The 23,072-nt window shown below is 40.0% G+C and overlaps 3 protein-coding genes across 11 annotated transcripts in view; 2 read left to right on the top strand and 1 right to left on the bottom strand.

Annotated features, from left to right (window-relative positions):
- The window catches only part of prdm16 (PR domain containing 16), a 184,376-nt gene extending 174,710 nt beyond the window's left edge, over positions 1-9,666 (top strand). For 8 of the 9 annotated variants that reach the window (XM_056383807.1, XM_056383815.1, XM_056383808.1 and 5 more), the window contains 4 exons: positions 1,480-1,651; positions 4,686-4,943; positions 5,442-5,622; positions 6,232-9,666. In XM_056383807.1, the coding sequence (XP_056239782.1) occupies positions 1,480-1,651; positions 4,686-4,943; positions 5,442-5,622; positions 6,232-6,366 (746 nt within the window). In that variant the 3' untranslated portion in view covers positions 6,367-9,666. The remainder of the gene's footprint in view (positions 1-1,479; positions 1,652-4,685; positions 4,944-5,441; positions 5,623-6,231) is intronic. The other variant, XM_056383813.1, reaches the window with a different exon arrangement.
- Positions 9,667-12,993: 3,327 nt separating this feature from the next.
- LOC130174873 (complement C1q-like protein 2) lies at positions 12,994-15,116 on the bottom strand. The gene is made up of 3 exons (XM_056385110.1): positions 14,879-15,116; positions 14,089-14,241; positions 12,994-13,991 (listed from the first exon to the last, which is right to left on the bottom strand). Exons 1-3 carry the CDS (start codon positions 15,114-15,116, stop codon positions 13,708-13,710), a joined length of 675 nt encoding a protein of 224 aa, XP_056241085.1. The 3' UTR covers positions 12,994-13,707.
- Positions 15,117-18,632: 3,516 nt separating this feature from the next.
- tprg1l (tumor protein p63 regulated 1-like) lies at positions 18,633-22,923 on the top strand. Its single transcript, XM_056385361.1, has 6 exons — positions 18,633-19,029; positions 19,248-19,339; positions 19,582-19,632; positions 19,750-19,875; positions 20,178-20,331; positions 20,976-22,923. The coding sequence occupies exons 1-6, from the start codon at positions 18,802-18,804 to the stop codon at positions 21,168-21,170; spliced, it is 846 nt and encodes a 281-aa protein (XP_056241336.1). The 5' UTR covers positions 18,633-18,801; the 3' UTR covers positions 21,171-22,923.
- Positions 22,924-23,072: the final 149 nt, after the last annotated feature.

The following is a 23,072-nucleotide window of genomic DNA, read 5'->3' as shown; positions in this document are numbered from 1 at the left end:
CTTAATTGAAGTATTCACACTTGCTTTTCCTACTGCATTGCCAAAAACGGATTTTTTAGATCCATCATGAAAGTACGCCGCTCTGGAAGGATGGAAAACAAAGTTTTTGAACTGAGCGATTGCATGTTTGAGCACTTCCATCCGACTGATCTGTGCTTCACAGTTGTGTTGACATTTCTAAATTCAAAATGACACCCTAATGAAGCAAGGCAATGCACTTATGCAGCTTGTCCCCAGTGGAGCTGCAAACTGCTGTGACATCGCAAACGTACAAACTAAATTTGTCAGATACCAAAGAATGCCATTGTTTGACTTGTGAGTATGTTAATAAGAGGCAATTCATAAACAAGTTCCTTGCGGCAGAGTGAGCAGATGTTTCCTGATGTATCCTTGAGGAGAACACTGCTGATTCCTAAATGTGAGTCAAATTGAAGTAAACAGTAGCATCTGCTAAAACTGTTCAGTGTCAGTTGCAAAGATACAGACTGAGGAAACACTGACTGGCTCCTTCTGGAAAAACTGTATATTTGGAGTATATTCTCTTTTATTCACAAAGTTACATGCTGCATTCTGGCACTGTCCTTGACTTGAACATAAACAGGGATATTCTTATATTTTGTAAATTACACCATCCTTTGCCTTAAATGCCACTGAGATATATCCAAGAGCAATGTTATAAAAACCTGTAAGAAAGAGAACTGAATTTAAAAACATGGAGGGAAAATATTTTTCGAAACCTATAAATGTCACCAAAATATGAGGTCTAAAGTAAGGTTCGAGTCCGACTACACATTGGCCAACAGTGGAAGACTGTGGTTAAACTGGGCATCTCCTGTGTGTGAGTGTTCGGGAATATTCAGCTGGGTGCTGCCAGTAAACAGTGTGTCTAATCAGCTCTGACTACATGAGAAGAATGGGCCAGTGTTGTCACGTGAGCAAGAAGACGGGGAAAGCCTCTGATACTGTCACAAGACAAACATGTCTTTTAGTGTAAACAAGAGGAGTAATCAGTGTAATTTAGCATTAAAAAAATGCATGTCCTCAGTTATCTGTATGTAACTGTGACACTCTCCTTTATATTTATGGGAATAAGAGAAGAGGGTTATGTAAAAAATAAGATGGCAAATGCAAGAAGAACAGCAACATGTCACAAGGCTTGTCTTTTGTCTTTTACCACTGTTTATCCTTCACACAGAATTCCAAAAACATTTTCCTGTTAGTAAAAAAAAATATGTATCACAGAGTTTTAACAAAATTGCACAATCTCAGCTTTTGGTATAATAATAAAATCTGACTTATGTTCATAATAAACCTCATGATATTTTGCATTTTCCTGCAGCTCATCTATTATGTATGTCTGATGATCATCAAGCTAATCACCCTTCTGTGTTTGGTTGTGTGTATGTATATGTGGCTGGTGTGCATGTCCATGTGTGTTTATGTGCGTGGATGCGTATGTCTGCACGCTTTCCCCAACAGTGAGCCAACAGTCCGGGATGCTTTCCAACCTAGGAACCACCATCTCCTCGCCAAACTCCGAGCCAGACAATCATGCACTTTTAGATGAGAAGGAGGACTCGTACTTCTCGGAAATCCGCAACTTCATTTCCAACAGTGAGATGAACCAGGCCTCCAGCTCCATGGATAAGAGGTAACAACAAAAAAACACGCTTGCACAGACCACATTTGTATTAAGATTTTTGCAAAGACCTTCAGTGATTACATTTGATCCAGGAGCCTACCCCTCTACTTTCCATGCCAAGTTCTAATTCTTACCCCAACCACATCTTAAATTTAACCTCAAACCGAACTTTAAAGAAGTAAGAACAGTCAAATGACCTCACTTTAAGGAACTTTTTGATCCCTCTCATCTCATCAGGACATATAGTCCAAACACGTATGGAAATGCAGGAGGACACAACATTTGACCAATTAAAAGCAACAGCAACATCTCATGTTTGCAGCCCCTTCATTCTGCCCCTGTGCAGAGCAGCATTCAGTGCATGCTAGTACTTGATGCACACTGCTCTCTAGTGGCTTGAAGATGCTTGGCAATAGTCACCAACATCAGAGCTGTGACTCAGTTTCCTACCATAGTTGGTTAGATAATACATTAAATAACAGTTCATTCAACTGCAACTTTTCAATGCCTTTAATTAAACTTAACAAAAACAAAACAAGATGGGTTTTTTTCAAAGATGCCATACTTAGTTTTTTTTTTGTTTGTTTTCTAAGATTGTTCTGCAGCTGTTCTGCCATCATCCACAATTGTTTTCTTTTTTGTATTGCATTGTGGGACAAATGTGTATTTCAATAACATTTTTTTTTTTTTTAAATCAGGTGGATTTAGTATGCATAGTAAAACTTAAAACCTGTTTAGGATTGTGTGTAGAGTGTAGTACACTAGCGAGCGTCCATCTCAACAATCAAACAAACTTTATTAGAGCTAGTTGCTAAATTAATACCAGTAACTCTGGCAGGAGGGATCATCCTGTTTTTTTTTTTTCTGCGTTGTAAAAACCATAACTTTCTTATAAAATGATGAAAATGGATGGTCTATTTTGAAACCTAACAGTCACTCTGGTCAGTGAATGAAAAGGTCAGCAGCCTCCTGCCTTAAGCCCTGAACTGCTTTCAGTGTCAGTAGCTCAGCCGGGAGAGAGCTTCCGAGGTTTCAGACAAGAAGAGGGTATCACACAAAAAAAGGAGGTTGAGATGTATTTCTCTTTCAGTCAGTGGTTTGCCCTCTCTCCTTGGCTCTATACACTCCTCAGTTTTCTCTTATTCATGATGTGAATTCCTTTCTGGTAGTCTCACTTTCTGTCTGCGTCTTCCTCCATCATCCCCCCTCCCTCTTGTCAACATGCATTATGGCCGGCAGACCTAGTGGCAATTTAGCCCCTCTGCCATCTGGGATCAATACTGAGTCTCATCCACAACAAACCGGCCTGACATCTTAATATCTGTAATTCAGACTAAGTGTTATGCTTTCTGTCCTCCCACCAGACAGCTCACTGTTTATTCTCCCTCTGAGTGACTGAAGTCAAACGCCGTACGCAAACACACATTCATGGATGACTATCTGTAATCGCTCTTAACCGCCCTCGCAATGTAGTTTTTCCTTCTTTTTTCAACATCATAGCCAGTCAAAATAAAAGTCCCTGGTAGCTTTTGTTTTCACATGAAAACTTTGTTTGACTTGTTTCCAAGCTGGGGATGTCAGAAGCTGAGGCAGCACTGCTGGTCTGAGGGTGGGAAGTTTCAGACAAAATAGTTAGGGGGTTTAGATTGTACATAGATGTTTCCAACACTGCAGTGTTGAAGGACTAAGAGGTATCTGTCTCCTTGGGACCATAATCCAGGTCGTAATTAGGGCTGGAACAAGGACCCAGGCCATGGCTTGAGCTCTATGGTTTGGATAAATCTAAACTTGGAGCTGGTTCCTCGTCTGGAACTGGGCTTCAGTGACTGGCAGTTTGGACCCTGAGGGGAACTCGGGTTGAGGCATTTATCTAGGAGATCCACTGATGATGGAGCTCTTCCCCCATCCAGTGGCCATACCCATAGCCCTAGCCCGCTAACACAAACACCCAACTGACGTGTTTAGACTAAATGACAAAACCCAGGGCCCCCTATGTCAGAGCTACGCTTCTTTCTCTGTACACAGGCATGGACTTTTTCCCCACCAAACAGCTCTGCAATTTGATTATGGTGATATTTAATCTAGATTGAAAGAGGAGAACTCCACCACCCCCGCAAAAGTCCCCCTTCTTGCATTTACCCACCCACTGTGTGTGACCCAATCCTGTCCCTGTGCACCCCTTCCCAGAGGTAATCCTGTCCGATTTGATAAATGTCCACTGTGTGGCAAAAAAATGGAAGGGGTAAATTTGCCGTCCCAGAGGAAATGATATCATGAGCCATGACATCGTGGTCTGGGGGTGATGGAGGGGGAGTCGGGGCGCTTGGCTGGAAACATTACAGATGTCAGGTCATAATGGTGGTGTGCTGATAGCCTCTTTGCAGATCAGCCATCGTCTTCCTTCAGTCACACAAAGTACGCTCGGCCGTTACAGAGTGCGGAGGAACCCGTCTGAAGCAGGGCCATCTCCTGCTCCGTTTCTGAGGAGCTGACCAATTAATCATGTGTAAGGCCATTCGAACGCGCACTGTCAGCACCCGTGTTGTTTGTGTGGACACTGGAGTTGAACTGTGCGTGCTGTCAACAGATTATTTATGTTTCTCTCTCTGCCCATGATGAGTCATGTCTTTAGCTGGTCAGGAAATGGTAATAGCCACCCAGCTCCAGACTGGACACGGACCCCAGAGAACAAACTAAAACAAGCCTTTTTAGGTCCTCCATACATTTTTCCTCTTCTCTCTCTAAAATCCTGGCTAGCTTCTTTTCCCTCCTGCCCTTCCTGATTGGCTCGGACTGCTCACACTCATAGCCACTTCTCCTTCTTGTGGTTTTCACTATTTTAGAAAACTTTTTTTTTTTTTTTGCTTTTGTAACAGTGTTTGAGTTTTTTTTTCCCACAAGGAGTATGCAGCACCACAGACTGGATAAACATAACTTTACTGACATGTCACTATAGTTCTGCAGGAAAAAAGCAGCGGTTTCTGAAACACTTACAAAGACTAAAAACACTTCCTCCCGGCTGTGACTTTTGATCCCTCTGCAGATCAGACCAGGCCGAGGAGGAGCGCCCACCAAGCCACAGTCTGTCCAACTCCAAGCTAGGGCTCCAGGGGCTGGAGGAAGAGGAAGAGGAAGTGGAGGGTGACGACGAGGAGGAGGAGGAAGGCAGCCTGACAGAGAAGTCTCATGATGAGGCGCCTGAGTCCCCGTCTCCCGTCACGACAGGAGTGTATGAAGAAGATGAGGAAGAGGAAGAGACGGAGACGGCTCCATTGGCTATGAGCTACGAACACACTCGCAGGTATTCACCTTGTTAACTACACAGAAAAGCTCTTAAGTCCAGGTTCAGGATTCTCTTTACCTGAATCTACACTTAACAACCAGCGTACACCATGTATTGTATCTGTTCACAAACCTTTTTAACAGAAATCGCTCCTTATACCATCGTTCATTCTAACTAATGCCCATACAGAACAACACTACACACTGAGGACAGAGGTAAAACACAAAATAAAAAAGTCAGTACTTCACTGTAGCTAAGATTAGCTCAGCTTCTCTTCTTTTCTCTCCTTTTTCTTCTCCCAATTTATCCCCTATACCTTTTATTAATCACACCTCTCCTTTTCCCTTCTCTTCATTTTTTGTCTTTTACCTAAACTTTAAATTTCCTTCCCCCCCTCCATTGCATTACTTCTCCATCTATCCCATCTATCCTTCCATTTCTTCATCCATCCATCCCTCCATACTCCATACTGCCATATTTCTGCCATCCATCCATCCATCCATCCCTCGTGTGCAGGTGTATAGAGGAGGAGGGCTCTCTCTTGGACCTGGAGGGTTTGCCTAGCTTTCCCAAGAGCCTGGATGGGTTACGTAAAGCAGCCAGTGACGAGCAACCCTTTGATGTTAAAGACATATTTAACACTTCGCTAGAGTCGGAGGCATTGAAAGAGACTTTGTACAGGCAGGCCAAAACCCAGGTATGTGACTGGCTTTTGGATGTCCACTCAAAGAGGGAGGGACAGGGAGGACATGTTCTGAGAAAACCTGAGGAGGGAATAAATGAACCCTGTGGATACAGAGATCAGGGATGAGATGGATCCTTTTCACAATTTCAGGTGTTTGATAAAAGAAAACTTTGTTAATCCAGTGGGTGAAACTGTAGCCCCCCTCACGTCTTTCCCCCTCACTTAACCTTCTAACATATAAACTGTTCGTAAGCTGCTCTTAACTTTTCTATGATCTTCTTTTAAAACAGCCTAATGAAACAGCATTACATTGTATAGTAACAAGGAAATTAAAGATAATTATGGTTTGTTACAACTTAAGATCCGGGAATATGGCAACATCTCTACAATGGTGCAAGAAACACAAGCGGTCAGACAATTGTGTTATTAGCAATAGAAATGATGGCAGAAGCTACAGAAAAAAGTCCCAAGTTGTAGCAAATCAAAATTGTCTGATTTTTTTTTTTTTTAATTTCTCAAAAGGTGACAGGATAAGTAGAGAACTGTTGCTCATGACAATTTTTTGAAAAGGTTGAACCATGCAGTTTTCTCTTGTTAAAAGTGGCCTGTTTTCTCCCGCAGGCTTATGCAATGATGCTGTCTCTCTCTGAGAACAACCCTTTGCATGCGCCCTCCCAGAACTCTCTGGACGCTTGGCTGAGCATGGGAGGTGGACCGTCTGAGACGAGCAGCTTTCACCCGCTCAACCACATCTAGACAAAAGAGAGAAGAGGTGGGAGGAAGAGTAGGAGGAACATAAGTTTCGCAAATGGATAGAAACGTGAGACTGAGTGGAGATGAGTAGTGAGAAGACGTGGATGCCTGGAGAAGAATTCAGTGTCACATACATTCAAGATAGGAAGTGTTTGTGTGGATACGTGTGTTCATTTGTGAGTGTGCGTGTGTCTGTGTGTGTATGTGTGTGTGAGTGATAGAGATTGTCCCTAGGAGAGGGGTCTCGCAAGACTCTGTCAAAGAGAAAGCACTGCTAAGCTCCTGTTGATGTGAAGGACATGATGAATGCTTCTCAACAGCATTGAAACTCTGCATTACTCTGACCCTCCCCAAGTCCACAAGGCTCACTCCAGCACCACAGAGACCCTGCGTTAGGCTCTCATAAAGACACTTAATGACTTGTATGTCTCTAAAGTCTGTGTACACCGCCTACTACAAGCACTGCAGCATCAGCACTGCATTAGCACTGCATGTCCACAAGGTGGTGCTGTTTTACCAGGAACATAGTAGGCGCGTGCACTATTGTCTCCAGGTTTTCCCCACCTATCATGGGCAACTCATGAACTGATCTTGTTTCAATTGTAAGTGCAGAATCAACAATAGCACCACACTAAATGTTACTTGAGGAAATGACAGTTCCAGTAGACTGTTTTGATTTTTGAATGATTAAAATGGAGAATGATGTTCGATGTTCAATGTGCAAATGTGCACGGCAACTAGTGATTTTAATGAGCTATCTGGGACACTAGCCATTGTAATTGGTTACCCAATTTGATCATGCTGAAAATGAATTTAAATCATACTCAAAAAATGAGGAAGTCTCTCTCTGCTTGTTTATTTCATCGTCATTTGTTAATTTTATTTACTTACTTTCCTCTTAGATACCACAGTATTGTTTCTTTGTAGGCACCACAGTGCTAAATTGTTAATATAATTATTTTAGAGAAGGACCAAAATTGTATGATATTGTCATATGATGTACAAAATAACCTAGATGTTCATAGCAAGAGTGGTATGTGCCAAATAACCCATAGAAAATGTTCTGTTCTCTGACAATCATTTCATGTCCAAGGGGCTTGCATTTGCTGTCATAGATTTGTTTTTCTTATTACGCTCTTATATATTTGATTTCAGAAGTGTGTGTATGTATTTATTTCTGGTTGTTTTGTCATGACTGGAGGAGTGAAAATGAAGAAAAGTCATTTTATCCCTCTTTTCTTGTTGCTGAAGGAATGAACGCCTGTCAGAACGTGGGGGAGATTCTGAATCTCTGGTTTTGATGCGTTAGTGTGCCAAAATGGAAAGAACCCATGAAATTAACTGTTTTTATTTATAGTGAAAGATAGTTGTAGTTAGTTTTAGATCCTATTTGGCATTGTAACGTCCTGCAGTGTTTTTTTTTTTTTTTTTTTTTTTTCAGTTCAACCATTATAACCCAGTATACTGAATGTGTCTTGTTCAAATTGGTTAAAGTATTGGGGGGGGGGGGGCAGACTTGGACAACTTTTACTATGAATGTCAGAAAAAGGGCATTACATTGTCACACTATTGAATCTGACTTGTTTCTATCACATCAAGCTCCCTTCCTTTCCCTCTGTTTTTCATTTGATAGATTTAGTGTATCCAAAAACAAAAAAAACTTTTTAAAATGAAATGTCCTGTATTACATGGTCTAAAAGTCTAAAACACAGTCACATCTGCATGAACATCTGGTCATGCAAGAAGGAAGGCAAGGACTCATGAAACCAAAAGAATAGAGTAAAGTAAACCACAGATAGTATTAAAATGGACATCATATTTCTGCTGGTGGTTCCTGCCAAAACATGTAAAAAAAAAAAATGTCTAGTTGATTCTGGACAGGGAAAACAGAAACACTTGATCATTAGTTTAACATTACAGTATATTCCCTGTTCTTTCTGAGATCATACTGAAAACTCATTCCATGTGGTCCACAAAGTAGCTGTGTCATGGAGGGCATGAGTCATTTACTGTAGATAACTGTAGATAGCTGCAGGAAGCACAGGGGGTTGAGTATTGTTGATCATTGTTGCCTTGGTCCTTCCTGCATACTGGGACTTTGAGAACTTGGCCTGATGCTGTATTTTCAAACTAGCACTTAAACCATGTTGGTCTAAGCCATAAATTGATCGGGCTTAGGTCTCTAAAGCTTAGAACACAGAAAAATTTTCTGACAAGTTTCACTTTCAGTAGATGAGCAACTTGTGCTGGACATGGAGAAATAAGAAAAATCGAAAACGGAAGCACTGTAATTTTTCTTCACGACAGCAGGTGGTAGTGTGATGCTAGGACTACTGCATCATCTCATTTTTCTAAAGACAGAAGTCTTTTTTTTACAATTCTACTGAATGAGATTTCAGTCATGGTAAACACATTGTTTTCCAACTTGTGGTTATAAAATGTAAAGACTTGGGTCGCTGAGTTTTTAGGTTGATTATATGTAGTAATTCATGTCATGGACTACTGTAATAAGTACGCGCTGTGTAAAGCAAAGGAATTGAAGGCATTGAAGTATTCCATTTTGCCAACTTCAGAAAGTATTCTGGCAGATGGTCGCTGAAATATATTTCAGCATAATAGAACATGGTTGCTGTTTTCCCCCCACTGTTACAGGAGAAGGTAAAATATACATATTGTTTCTTTTTAACTGTATAGTATTTTAAAGAATGAAAAACAATGGTGCATTTGTCTGAAGAAAAAAATCATTGAAAAATATGGGTTTAAATGGATGGTGCTTGTTTTGTTTGAATCTGAGTTGTATATCGCCTCTGTTATGTTTATTGAAAACAAACAAAAAAAAAGATATTGTGCATGACGTGTTTAGCAGTCATAATGATGTCCATTTGTGAAATGTGTATCAAATCAAAAAAAAAAAAGAGAAAAAAAAAAGAAAAGAAAAAAATAAATCCGTAGATGCACTTATTGTAAATGTGGTTAGGTTAGTAGGTTTGACTTCAAGTTCTTGACTGCCTTACAGATGTTTGGGCAGGTGGCTCTGAAAGACATAGTAAAGACTTGTGGGAGAAGACATAATGAAAAACAATAAAGGATTGTAGAATAATATTGAACAATTCTGAAATTGCAGTTCTTTTGATGCTTGTGATTATTGAAGATGTACTTTAGAGAAATTTCATTGAAAAGATATGACTCTGATGTTAATTCTGTAGAATAGCAATGTATACCAAATGTAATCTTTCCAATGCTATGAAGAATTTATACATGAAATTGATATGCAATAAAACCTGTGTGCTTTTTAAATGAGAAGGCCACTGTGTTTTTGTGAACTTCAAGTGCATGAGAATCATCAGTCAACAAAGAAGACAACAAGTCATCAAGTGTTTTACTTCCTAGTTTACAATTTATTATCCAGGGCCAGCTAAAGCTGAAGCAGTCAGTGGTTTAATCAATTTAAATCATTTATCAAGCATCAATAACGAGCACTTAGTTCCTGCATTTCAAATGTGAGGATTTGATGCTTTCCCCTGTTTTTCTATCACAGCAAACTGAATACACTTTGCTATTGGGCACATCACACAAGCTTTTTAAAGGAGCTATAGGCATGTGTAAGTTTTGCTTTTGCTACATAGCCAACGTTAGCATTACCAGCTGTTTACTCACCAGTCTTGCCAAGCGCCTCAGCCAATGTTGCCTTTACAATACAAGAGGTTATAAAACGCCCCCTGAGCACCGCTACTTATCCAGAGCAGACTACACGCTGCAGTGACTCTGTGTCAGAAAATGAGCTTGTTAGCATGTTAACTCCACCAAAAGAAAAGAAATGATAGAAATAGAAGCAAAGCAAGGGTTTGCTTTCCACCACTTGAGACAACTCTTGGCAGGCAAAGATGTTTGATGCTGAATTCACAATGCTTCTTCTAAACTGGTAACTAAACAGCTGTTAATGCTAACGTTGGCTCTGTAGCAATAGCAAAAAATAGCACCTTTAAGAGTAACCTTGTTCTCTTGGCATTTTTTATTACTTACATTCACATCCACTTTATATACTTAAGATTAGAACAGACTATATATTTAACAATGAAAACAATCAGTGCTGCTGTGTGTGCATAACCACCGGAACACGTGCATTCTACTGTGCTGTGCACAGCTGGCTGGGAATAGTGTTAAACAAAGGGGACCCTGTTCCACACCCACAAACAAACACACATATCGTGATGTCACTGTTTAGCCGTCCAACATAGGTTGCTCTCCTACGCCACTAACGTTAAGTCTTTTACTTAAATTACTTCTTTGGCAGTGGCAGTAGAAATACAACAAAAGTTGCAGAATTAAGAAAGTTGTTAGAGGGCAAGGCTACACATTAATAACCGTTACACAGTCTCTGGTCTACACTGCCTTAATTCCTGCACATTTTGCATTAATTACTCAGGTTGGGTGTTTAATTACAATGGTGAGGATTACTGATGTCTGTAGGGACCATGTGCAAACACTTCACTGAGGTTGGCACCCATGCGATCGCCAAATGAAATATTTCAATTTGTTTGTGCAAACAAAATAAAAATTTGTGCTGAACCACTTTTGAGAAATTAGTGGCGCACTGAAAAAACCTGTGGGACATTTTTCCAGTCATTTTGAATGGAAAATCAGCTACTACAACCAGGTTGAAGTCAACATTACAGAAAAGTGAAATTTATTGTTATAATCAGTGAGTTAACTGTGTTTCAAGGTTTGTAACAACAAGTCCGAAGACCAGAGGACCATACGTGTCAAAGGGCCTGAGAGTCAGCTCACCTGAAGCCACCAGAGAGGCTGAGAGAGACGTCTGTTTGACTGAGAGAAAGACATGTGTTTTAAACAACAAGGCGGTGGTTGCAATAAAGAATTTTATCTAAACTGCTTTTTGCCAGCTTCAGTACACTTGCCACAATGTCCTGGTTAATTTGGTGCTATTCAGCGTTCTATGCAGGGTCTGAAAATACACTGATTTTCAGGATCTTCAAATATTAAATTGCTCTTTTAGTTTTGAGTCTTACCTTCTCCATCTCTCTTTAGAGCCTGCACATGTTGATCAGTCCTCCTGACTGTGCTGAGAAAAATGTGACATACTTTGTCTCTCAGCAATGGTCGACAGTTAAAATGACTTCAACCTCACTGTCACAGGGACGCCTCATAACCTCTTAATTAAACTGCACTTGGCAATTTTGGTTTGGCCCTAGAAACTGCCAATCCACTTCCTGCACAGGTTCCTGAGGGAATGCACCAAGAGGGGGTTGTGATGTGTTTTGGGGGAAATGCATGATTTACATTTAACATGCTGACTGTTAGACTTATATTATTAATCAATTAGGTAACAGAAAAATCACTGCTCTTCTTCATATATAAAGTTGCTAGTTTAGTTTTGAGTCTTACACTTCTCAGGGAAGTTGAGTCAAATGCAACAGAATTATATATATTATATAGAGAGTTTTTCATTTATGATAATAATTATAATACCTTGAAGCTGTTGCTTCAGCTTGTCCAGCTCATTCTTTTATTCTTTATCAATTTCCTTGGACTTTGCTCCAAAAAATAGGAAATATTCCTCGATTCAAAAAACAACACAAGAATTATTGTAAATTGTTGACTTTAGCTACACTAGGTTCATGACTATAGGGAAGGCATTGCTGGTTATCAGTCGGTCCATCACTTTGACCCGCATTGAAATATCTGTACAACTACTGGATGTATGAATGTTTTTACAGACATGTGTGATCCCCAGAGAATAAATCCATAAAACCTCACTGACCACACGTCAGTGCCAGCTGTACTTTTGGCTGTATATCTGTATTAGTGGCTGAAAAAGGGTTTTTGCTGTTGTTGTTAACCTGACGTATACATAATGACGTAAACACAATAAGGAGATCTGTTACGTAACATTTAATACTTGAAGTACGTCATCTGGAAAACAACACTGAAATAAGCTACCCATACGTAGGAATGCAGTGCCCGATCTTTCAATTATTAGTTTAGTAAGATTCAAAAAGAGTATATTAATATCTATTCTCAATGATGTGCATGCTTGGGAGATCTCATATAGATTTTTAAAAGCTACTACACAGATTGTCAAAAGTTGAAGTCATTGTTTAAAATAACTTCATGGCTGACACTGACAGGTTCTAACACATGACTATAAAGATAGATCATCCTCACTGAAATTGAAGTTTTTAAACAATGAACTTGATATAAAAATAAAAAAAAAATCAATATAATGCTGCAATAGTGTCCACTGGCTGGAGCAGTCAGCTGTGCAGCTGATGTGCTCTCAGTCTCATTTTGCCTCACTGACATTATCAAGTCTAATCTAAAACCAACAGCAAGTGCTGAGTCAACGTCATAAAGTCTCCGTGTAGAGCTGCTCATCTGAAAATGAATCAGAGTGACTGTGTTGTTTGAGTTTAAAAGTCAGTTTAAATCACATTATGATTACTCACTGTGCATAAGAAAAATCTCATTTATGTTTGAGCAGTGGGTCCAAACCGTTGTTCAACAATAAAAATACTTTCGGCCAATCCTACATTTCTTTCTCTCAAACAGCTGTGATGTATTTATTTGGTCTTCTTCTTATGATAAAAGGATATTTCATTTTCAAACACAATTCACCACGTTTTCAAGAAAATCCCACAGATTGTACTGCAATGATATATTTATGCCTTTATTCAAATGCAATACAGCATTAATATAATATGTTTCATATGTACAAATCATTATTGCTTAAGCTTTATCATCCACATTTCATATAGAAATACTGCAAATGAGACTTTAATTTGCAGATACTGAGGCCTGTACGTCAAGATAAGATATTTACAAATCCCCCAAAAAAAACACAGCTACTGTATCTTGCATTTGACAGAACTGAGGGAATATTCTCTATCACATAAACAACACATGACTTTTCAAGTTTCTGCTGAACGAGTAAAAAACAGTGAAGGACCGGACAGTAAAGGTTAGATGGTTTGCTTGGCTGCTGTGATCCAAGGAACAAGTAAATAAAGTTCTCAGTGCTGATCTGAATCCAGGTAAAGATACAGGATTCATTTGAGTTTTTCTCAACATTTGGAGTTAAATCACATTGTTTTTGAACATTTTCACATTTTGTCATGAAATTCTACACTTCCTTGAACTACTGTTAGTAAAAATTTGGTACATATATTGCATCACTGTTAGTCACTGTGTATTTTGAAATCCAGAAAGAGAGTGATGTCAATCAGTTGCACATAAAGGGAAAAGAAATGAGACTTTTATCAACATGTACTGATGCACTGCTGCAGAGTGCACAACCATCTTACAGCTGAAGAAAACCTTTCCTTCTCACGTGGTGAAAAGCAGATGACCACTGAAGGTGCTATGGCGATTTCCATTGTCAAAAATCCTCGAGTTAACCCACAGCTGCAAAAGCACGACATCTCCGACCTCTAACATCAGTGTGACGCCATTAGCAGAACTCCCATAATGGGACGGCTGATGCTCATATGCAATGAAAATATTCTGTCCGTTCTTGACCAACACGGCACCTGAAGGGTGCGAAGCGTGTCCGTGTGCACCTATGTAGAACTCAAAGTGGTACGCTCCTCTCACTGGTGCAATGAAAAAACCTGTGGGACATTTTTTTCAGTGAATGTTAGTGGAAAAACGGTTTGTTGCAACATCTGTCAACCAGGTTAGAGTCAGCAAAAAATCGAAGTAATTATTTAAGTTTGTGAATTTGAGTACCTGTGTGTGGGTTGTAGGCATTTCCAATATTTGTAACGACATGTCTGAAGACCAGAGGAGTGTGTGTGTTGAATGGTCCAATAGTTCCTGAGCCTGAAGCCAGCAGAGAGGCTGAGAAGGCCACCTGTTTGACTGAGAGAGAAACATACTCATTTTAAAGCGGCTGATGTAACAGAAATTTGCTAGTTATTATAATGCAGCTTCTTTCAAGATTTACAAACCTTCTCTCTCTCTCTTCAGATTCTCCACCTGGTTTTCTGTGACATTTGCCCTGGCTTTAATGGTGGCCAGGTCTCCTGACTGAACTGAAATCAAATGAATAAAAAAAAAAAAAGTGGATAGGAGAAATAAACGACAACAATCTGACAGTTAAAAGTATTTCATCACTGTTTTCCTGAAGGTTTGCTTTGGCCACTAAAAACCTGGATATTGTTGAAATAAATTGCCTTCATTAAAATTCCTTGTAAATATATTCTGGCGTTTGGTGTTCTTACTGTTTTAATATATAATTTTGACATAGATATTTTTCATTGCTCAAAATATACCTTGAACCTGTTGCTTCAGATTGTCCACATGAGTCTTTTGCAATTCCAGTTCTCTCAGTTGAGCTGCTTGTGCTAAAAAATAAAACAGATTAAATGAAAAGACAGTACTGGCAAACATTTCTGTCCTCTGTGTATGAACTGCTGTGGTGTTATAAAAATCTTCTGTAACAAAGTTTCCGTTCCCAATGCCATTGCTCTCATTGCCTGACATATAACTACTGTACCTTCATTCTCTCTCTGTAAGTGCCTTATCTCCACCTTCTGTTCAGCCAACAGGGCGGTCATGTCTCTCAGCAGAGCATGGATGTCTTGTGGACAGCTCTGTTGGTGGTAAGAGGCATTTGCTCGTTCCCTTGCCTGGGATTCAGTTTGCTCTCCATACTGAATCACTTCATTGTCCGACTCTGTCTGAAGCTGAGCCGGGGAGAAAGAGCAGATCAGCAGCAACAGTGGGAAAAACATGGTCACCTCTGTTCTTAGACTGGCAGTCTGTGCAGTTCAGCTTAGTGGTTTCCGCACTTAAATAGTGTCTTATCCTGATCAATCATTACCTGAAACTGTTTTTATCAGAAACACGTGAAGGAGGATCTGTTAAGACTTATTACTTCGGACTTGTAATCTATAGAAAACAAACTGAAAACACAGTAAATGCTCCATTAGTACCTGTATGATGGAATGTAGCCGCTAGTCCTTGAATAATCCTACACATAACATAACACTATGTAATATGACATGCAACTACATTTTACAGTTTTTCTGTCGCTTTGGTTCGTTTCTCAGATCAGAATTGAAATTCTCAAAACTACTTGTTCAATCTTCACATCATTGTGTCACTTGTGCACATCAAAAAAGCAGTTTCCCATTTCTTTGAACAAGTTGCAAATGCTTTGAACATCCATGCAAATGATTATGTACAATTCTCTGCTGTTTCCTACATTATCAGTTGCTTATGTCATGTTGATCAAAATGTATTATAATGGGTCTCTGTTGAATAGTCTCACCCCCACAACATTTAGGCATTAGTTCATCCCATAAGTCTTTACATGCAAAATGGTTGAACAAGTTGTCATAATATGTCAAACATATCTCTATACATTTCCATTAGACTTTTTTTTCTAAATCTGTCCTGAGCCGGAGCACAACACAATGTTACAATGTCTGACAATGGAAGGACAAGGAATTGGACGGGGTCAACAGCCAGAGAGAAGAAGAAGAGGAAGAGGAGTGAGGCTGTGTGTCGGAGGAGTTGGGAGGCAAAACAGAGGAAGAGGCAGAAGAGGCCTTTCTGTATCGCAATGACATGGTCTCAACAAATTACATTACAAACAGTAAAAGCGTAAATGTGAATCTTGTCCAGTCTCTTGCGATCAATACACTAAGGTGTAACTTACAATTTACAATAATTGTCATCGAAACTTTAGCTGTAGTTTACATCAGAACATCCCTCCAGAGTAAACTGTTATATTGACAACACGATTAAGCAATTTGACTGTCTTATCCGTACACAATAACACAAGGACTTTTCATCTGATGGCAGTGACATGTTCATTGACACAGATATTTACTTTTGAGAGATGAACTAAGGATTTTGAGCAAGAGACTGGCTTTTGCAGGTAATCCATGGTGTTTTGCTATTTGTACGAATTGTTTTGAGAAATTCACTTACTGTTTTGCAAATTTCGAGGATGATTCGAGAAATGTACCAAAGCGATTGAGAAAAACTGTAATTACTACAATGTGGACTAGCGAAGGTTAAAACCATTGTTAAAAATTACCTAATGATGATAACAGACAGGTCACTCTGAAAAACTGAAGAACTTGATATAAAAACATTGAAGGAGAGGCAAGTCAACTACACAAAAACTTATCATCTCCAACTGCTCAAACATTAATGAAGAATTCAGACACAGGGACCTCCTTCAGGCTGTTAGTTGGCTGAGATAAACCAAGACTTACAGGAAACAGCAGCAATAAAGAGTATTTTTCTCTCTTTGCTTCCTCAATCAATCAGTCAGGGCGATAAAGTCTGACTTTTGAAGAGCAACAACAACAATGCTACAGTAATAAGACTGTAAACACTGAACAACACTGATAAAAAACAAACAATAAAATGCTACTATAACATCCAGTGTTAGGCTGCAGTCAACTGTGCAATCAATGTGATCTCAGTCTAATCTGAAAACGAACAAGTGCTGAGTCATTAAGTCATAATGGGACATTGTGTAGAGCTGCTCATCTGAAAGTCATTCAAACTTATTGTATTGATTGAGTTTATAATCTCATCAATATCTGTGACAACACCAATTTAAAATCTATTACCTGCGGCAGACAAATAGTAGCTATGTGCAAATGTATAAGCACTTAAAGTAATGGATAAAAAACTGCTTTTCATCACTACTGCAATATAGTTGTTTCTTTTCAAATTTGATTTGTTTATGGCTAATGTTGGTTGACTGTATAAGATCATTTAAATCTCGCACCGCAACCTCAAAGAGTTTGTACCGGCCCAAGGTTATGAAGAGCCCCCACCAGAGGGCGCTGTTCTGTTAAATTTCAATCTTCAGTTTTCAGTTTGGGCAGCCAGCATGTGGAATTCTTCACCACTGAGTGTATTAGTTATAACCATTTTATGGTTTGGATAAGTGGCTGAAGGAAACGCTGACGTTTAATAACTAAGCTGATGCTTAGAATCAACAATAATTCTTCTGGCTCTGATAAAGTGAACACTGATGGAAATTAGTTTCTAGCTATCTGGTGCAATATTCTATATATTTGTCTTATCATCAATAATTCCCATGAAAGGCTGAAACCATGGATGAAGCGATTCAACTAACAGGTCTGTGTAGTCAGGGCCTGATATAGCTTATCTTCTGTGCCATAGAACTCCGCTGTTGTCCAAAAACTATGTCAAACATATCACTGTTACACCGGCAGACGTGTCCTCAGTAAGATGAGAATGGCCACTGTAGTTTGAGTCATTCCCACATACACTCTCCTGCTGCTCTAAATACCTCGCCCTGCGCCACCTGTATCAATCTGCATCTGAAAATAGTCAGCCTTCATTAATGTGACCTTCCCACTGAGCACCAAACATCCGGACATGCACGTGCATTTAGCGAAAATCTAAAATATAAGGATGGGTTTAAGTGCCAGCACATAAAAAGCAAGGGTCGCTCCAGACACTGTTTTTGCACTGAACTTAAACAGTTAGGGGGGAATCAGAGCAGGCAGATAGTCTCCTGATTCCTACCCCGACCTTGGCCTCAATACACTTCAATAGAATGCAGCTGCTCTAAAACACATGCTGTGCTTTAAGGTGAACAACTACAACTATCCTCTTGCCCATAAAATAATAGTGTTTAAGCAGAAGAACATCTAAAATGTGAAAAGCCGTTATCACAGATTGATCATTACAGTTTGAGTTCAAGGAAACGCTGTTGTAATGTTCAACCAGGCAGGGTGTGGGTGGGTTTTTGTTGCATTTAGTAGGTGTGCTTTATAGACACTGAAAACTTATAGAACGTCTATAGAGTGACTCAACATCTTACTTTCAGCCTACTAGTACTTCAGTGCACTGTTTCAGGCCATTTCTCTCATCTCATGAGAAATGAATACACATGTAGAGTCTTCAAGGACATTATGCTGGAATTTAGATTACAAGCTAATTAGTATTGAATAACACTTCTGTCTTAAAGCTTACATTTGAAGTTTTAGAAAGTGGTTGAAAAATGATTTGTAGTGTATTGGATTAATGCCAATAAAACCCTGAAACAGACTAAGGCCATGGAGTTTAAATATGAAGACATCATGATCACATGACAATAGCGGGTTAATGAGATAGATATAATCAATTTAACGCCCGATTTCAGATGAGCTAATCATCATAGCACTGATATGAAAACTGGGTTCATCCACTCTGAAACACCTGTTCCTGTGATTAGCTCTCAATAACATTATGTCTCTTTAAGAGGAAGGGAATTAATGGGGGGGAAGTGAAGCAAGAAGGCACTACTTCCTCATAGCCCTCACAATCAAAACATTATTCGTGCGCAATGGGTGAGTCTTCATCCTCGAATGGACATTTTCTAATCTAACGCTTGGCGCACATTGCCGGAGAAAGCCCCGCGAAAAGCGTTTTTGTCGCACCATGCTTCAGCTGAACGACACGGTGGAGCCGGATAGTCCCGGCGCTGCGATTCTCCACCCTGCAGAAACCGAGGAGGGGGTGGAGGTTGCCTTCACGCCGCCGGAGGCCGGGCGAAGCCTCGGACACGGCGCGTCCGTGGCCTGCTGCCCCCCGCTACAAACGCTGACACCTTTTCATGTGCACAACCCCACAGTGCAGGCGAAGGTGAAGGACTATTTCGTGTTCAGGGTAAGTTGCTCCAGCTATAAAAGATAATCGGCACCTAGGCCGGTTTCTTTTTTTAAAATCAGAATATGCGTATATGTTCAAAACAGCCCCCTTCAGTGCTCTGGCGCTCTTTAAGGTATTTGTGGTAAATAAACACGACCTTATACCAGAGCATCACAGGGAAGAAGGGGACACTGAGATGAGGCTGATGACTGACGCTTGTGTGATGCTGATCTCAGCCAGGTACCATTGAACAGGCTGTGAGCGACATCAGGACTGTGGCACTCCCTTCCGAGGATGGAGAGGTGCTCAGCGTCTGGCTGCTGGCTGAGTAAGTATCAGTACAGCAGCATGTGTCTGTTTGGATGAGCCGCTGTGTACAACGCAGGGTTTATTGTGCTAAGGAATTATTGGACACTTAATAAGGCTACAGACTAATAAATAAATGGGTGCCAACGATCTGTCTGATACTTTTTCCAACACATCTTCTGGTTATTATTCTACATACTTCTATATATTTAAGGCATTGTTTCAAACGACTGTCATCTTTGTTTATTTTGTGTGGAACTACAGAGTTGACCACTGGAACAATGAGAAAGAGAGACTGGTGCTTATAACTGACAGGTAACTCAAAGAAATAAACATATTTAGTTGACTGGGCTTGATGAAATAAATCATATTGCATATGACGTTTGACACTGTCTTTTGGCACAATTTGTCATCCTCTGACTGTGTGGGCAGGTCTCTGCTGGTGTGCAAGTACGACTTCATCAACCTGCTGTGTCAGCAGGTCATCAGGATCTCTCTCAACGCTGTAGACACCATCTCAGTGGGCGAGTTTGAGTTCCCACCAAAATCCCTAAACAAGTAAGCCAATACATTGAAGTCAGCCAACGGCAAATTAGTATTTACTCTCAAGTGTATTAATACCCGTGCTATGAACAGGACTCCACTCCAACCACGATAGAAACATTCAGGAAATGATGCACAGGAAAGAAAAAGATAAGAGTTGTAAAAAAAAAAAAAAACAAGACACAGAATGAGGGGATAAAATAAATAATTGGAAGAGATGAAATAAAAAGAGTGTAGGAGTGCACAGTATCGTGCACTGCTGGCCCATGTACAGCTGATCCCATCGCTCTTACACTGCTGTTTTCTGGTTGTAACAGGAGAGAAGGATATGGGATTCGTGTCCAGTGGGACAAACGTCCTCGGGCCTCGTTCCTTAACCGCTGGAACCCCTGGTCCACAGACATGCCCTACGCCACTTTCACAGAGCACCCTATGGCCCGTGCTGACGAGAAGGTGGCTTCTCTCTGCCAGGTATCATCCCTGTAACCAAATAAAGCTAAATCTGCATTTTGAGTAATTAATCTAATGGATTATTTGACTTTTTTTTTTTTTTTTTTTTTTTTTTTTTTAAAAACATCTGAGCATTCAGTTTGAAATGTTATACACTTTTTCGTGTTGGCCTTATTTTACAAGACAGACGATGGTGACCAGTGGTGCCAGTTCATTTATGCACAGACAGCAACAAACGCGGCTCTAGCAGTCACAGTCCAGATGAAAACAACGGACTGCTTGCGGCTTTAAAGACTGAATTCATGCCATGAGAGAAAGCTAGTCATTCATATTATTTAAATCAGTGTAACTCTGACTTTGTGTATGAACAGTTATTGTCAAAGCTATTAGTGTTTTTACTTATTGGCATGGCAACAGCGGTACCTGGGGCAATTTTCTGGGGATATGACTACATTTTCTCATTCAGAGCCGTTTCTACATGTAATAAACAGACCTCATTTGGCTGTAAGTTCTCAATCACATCTGTTATTCTACACTTAAAAGCAACTCTAGGAGATGTTGCTTTCATTCTGGATGTCTTAGTATACAGTGTAGATCTATATAATTGAAGTTTTTGGAAGGGTGTTGTGGTTTAAGTGTCGTGTTTTTTCTTCTATGATGCCAAGTTGGACAACTTCAGGACCCAGCTGGTGCAGGCAGTGAAGAAAGCTCATAAGGAGCACCCCATCCCCGGTCGGGCTAACGGTGTCCTGATCCTGGAGAGACCCCTGCTCATCGAGACCTATCTGGGCATTATGTCCTTCATCAACAATGAGGCCAAGTTGGGCTACTCCATGACTCGTGGCAAGATCGGCTTCTAAAAGTGCACTGTTTCTCCAAATTAGAAGAGTTCAACCCATGTGTCTGTGTCACACTGCTCTGTCTGAGGGAAGCTGTCGCTCCACAACAGTCTAATGCACAACCTATCAGTGTGTGTAAGTTGAGCCCATGAGATGTCCACACCTCCTTAAGTCGGTGTCACAGACAAGTGGTCAGCCTACTGTAGGTAAATGATGCGCAGCACTGCATGGAATGTGTACTCATTTGTTTTTGGTCCCTCCCAGTCCCTTTCTATCAAAGAGCTGCTCGCAGATCTGCCACACCTGCGCAGGCCCTCAGGAGTGAATGTCCATGTGACATAAATTGGAGAGAAAGGACAGATTAGATTTTGGTAGAGGAGTGCTAAGAACAGAGTTGTTATTTCAGGGGTAAAGATAAGCTTTGTTGGGGCTTTTTTTTCTGCAGCCAAAAAAAAAGACAGTTATCATGTTTCAATGTTTCATATTTGCTACATTAATATGATTTGAAAGGAAAGATTGTATTATTCGGATTATAGGGCCATATGATAGGAACGGGATAGCAGCTGATGGATTGAATTTAATGCTCATGTCACATGATCATCGTAATAAAACGTTACTAATACGGAAACAGTTCCAGGATCTGCACTGCTACACTGTAAACGTCCGGGCTCAGATATGTTACTTGTGAAAAAGTAACAGTTGGGGTACACTTTTCAGCATGTTGTGACCGTCCTCTCTTATTGGTCAATGTTGTGCTACCCATGCTTACATTCGCCTAAAGTATGCCTTTGCTCAGAGGGAGCTAATGTACCACATGGAGAACTGCATTAGCTACTTTAGCTGAAAGGGACTCGTATGTTACAGATGTTGTATGCAACATGGACATGTGTTTATGTTTGCCTTCATGGTTCTTCAACTTAGGTGTACATTTGCACTCACCTGCACTAAACTCTGCAGAGAGAATAATGGATGAGTTACACAATTAAATACATGCAAACAAAGCTTTGTAATTAACCACATACTGTATGTATCTTGTGAATAGGATTTAGGTGATTTTCTTGAGCTGCACCCTATAATATGATTGTGCTACCAAAGGTAACAGACCATATTTTCATGCTCAACAATGCCAATGAATAGTGTCCCAAACTTTTTCTGGTCTTAACTTGTGCTTGTTCCCTGCACGTTGAGTTTGCATGACAGATGTTTTTTAACGGAATAACACAAAATCTGTAAATACTAACAAGGTTTTATTTCTCTGTTACTTTGAGGCAGTTAAAACATGAATGATTGTAGAAAATGAACATTTCATTACTAGTTCTGAAGTATTTTATTTAGGGAATTTAAAGAGAGATTAACTGATTATTACAAACATGTGGAGGGTTACTTTTTGTTCTAGATATGTGTAGCACAGTAGCCACAGTGGAGAATAATAAAGGCCTACATGCTTGTCTGGGCCTCAGCTCTGGTTCTTGTAAAGTACATTTACATTTTGTTCGTACTGTCCAGGACTGCAACAAAGTGATTAAGATACAGCTCAAGTAGCTGTAAACTTTGTTTTAATAAATGGGACATAATACACACAAACAATGCCTTGAAGCCAAGTAATACGGTCCTAATATATTTAGTCCTGCTTGTTGATTTGTTGTTTGGATTTCTACTGGCATTTCAGTTTAGTCATAGTGGGTCAAAGTATTAAATTCTACCAGTAACAATGCAGTATTTGCAGATTGAAAATAATGTCACTTGTGAAGAATAAAGAACTGATTTAAAATTACACACTGAAAACCTGTATCATGTCTTTGTTCCACCGAGCAGATCCGACACCACAAACACAAGCACCGGGGACTGTATTTGTTGTGGAGATTAATTGGTTTTAACTCTTTAACTGTTCTCACTAAAACAGCAGCACGAACTGCACTATTC

Source organism: Seriola aureovittata, chromosome 9 (genome assembly GCF_021018895.1).
Source record: "Seriola aureovittata isolate HTS-2021-v1 ecotype China chromosome 9, ASM2101889v1, whole genome shotgun sequence".
NCBI classification, from domain to species: Eukaryota; Metazoa; Chordata; class Actinopteri; order Carangiformes; family Carangidae; genus Seriola; species Seriola aureovittata.
Note: the sequence above shows the minus strand (reverse complement) of the source record. Positions and strands in the feature narration are given on the sequence as shown.